At 70.8% G+C, this 1237-nt stretch overlaps 1 protein-coding gene across 1 annotated transcript in view; it reads right to left on the bottom strand.

The window, feature by feature from the left end:
* The window catches only part of H696_01898 (hypothetical protein), a gene marked incomplete at both ends in the record, with an annotated part of 23940 nt that extends 23776 nt beyond the window's left edge, over nt 1–164 (bottom strand). Inside the window, one exon of the mRNA XM_009495799.1 lies at nt 78–164. Coding sequence (XP_009494074.1) covers nt 78–164 — 87 coding nt within the window. The remainder of the gene's footprint in view (nt 1–77) is intronic.
* Between the last annotated feature and the right edge of the window lie 1073 nt (nt 165–1237).

The raw sequence follows: 1237 nt of genomic DNA, 5'->3' as shown, positions 1-1237 counted from the left end.
TCGGTGTAGGTGTGGGGGTGTGGGTGGCGGGGCGGGGCGGGGCGGGAGGGGGAGGAGAGCCACGCACCGGACCAGACGGCCAGTCGAAGCTGCTCCGAATGAAGGTCCTGCACATAGCGCCCCAGCAGGCGCCGGAGAACGTCGGCAACGAGGGCCTCAAACATGGCGGCGGCAGGTGCACCAACAAGGGGGCCAGGAAGAGGATGACTGGGGGGGGAGTGGCTCCGGCCGTCTCGACGTCTAGGGGGTGGCCAGACGGAGGGCGGGGTGGGGGGGCAGAGGCAGGGGCGAGAGCAGCAAAGTCTGGTCGGCGAGGGTGGAAATGCAAGTAACCGGGCGGGGGGGAGGGGGAGGGCAAGAATTGAGGAGGGATTGCCCGGAGTGCGCGGGATCTAGCGACTAAACTGTTAGTGAAAAAGACTCGCGTTCGTGGGTGAGCGAAGGCGAGGTTTGGAAAGAGAGAGAAAGAGAGAGAGAAAGAGAGAGAGATAGAGAGAGAGAGAGGAGGGGGGGACAAGGGAGCAGGGAGAAACGAGAGAGCGAGCCCGCGCCAAGCCCCACCACTCCACCATCGGCCCGGGCCGCGCCAGCCCCCCGCCCAGACTTCTCGGGCATCCTGCCGGCCTGGCGGCGAGATCTCGCAGCCCCGGTAAAATAGCGGGCCCCGAGACATGCGGCAGGGCGGGGGGGGGGGGGGGCCAGGGACCGACGGGGCCTCCGAGCCTGGCGACTAGTCGCCCTATCCTCCCCCCACCCCCACGGCTGCGCGTCAGGGGGCCGCCCACACACACACACACACACAAGAGCCGGCGCGCAAAATTCCAACGAACGTGCGGCCCGGCGCCGGACTGGTCTCGCGCCCCGCGTGATGCCGCCGGCAGCATGCCCCAGCGGGGGAGGGGGCAAGTCCGTCACACATCGCCGGGGGGGCACGCCGGCCTGTCGACCGGAACCCCGAGCCACATCCCCGAGCGGAGGGGCGGGGGGACCCGGCTCCCGAGCGCACACAGACACACATGCGCACACACGACGCCGCCGGCCAGCACCCTGGCGCCAGGGTGGGCGGCGACAAAAAAACAACGCGCGCGCGTCGCCCCGCCGCAGCGGCGGACGACGGGGCCCGGGCCCGGCAGCGGCGGCGGCCGAGGGCCGGCCCCGGTCGGGCGCCCCTTCCGTGGGCATGTGGCCGAGAGAGCCCCGGCTCCCGGGATAATGTGCCAAGCGAACGATGCGTCCC

Source organism: Fonticula alba, assembly GCF_000388065.1.
Source record: "Fonticula alba strain ATCC 38817 unplaced genomic scaffold supercont2.3, whole genome shotgun sequence".
In the NCBI taxonomy this organism is placed as follows: domain Eukaryota; order Rotosphaerida; family Fonticulaceae; genus Fonticula; species Fonticula alba.
The sequence above is the reverse complement of the archived record's forward strand: the minus strand, read 5'-3'. Positions and strand labels throughout refer to the sequence as shown.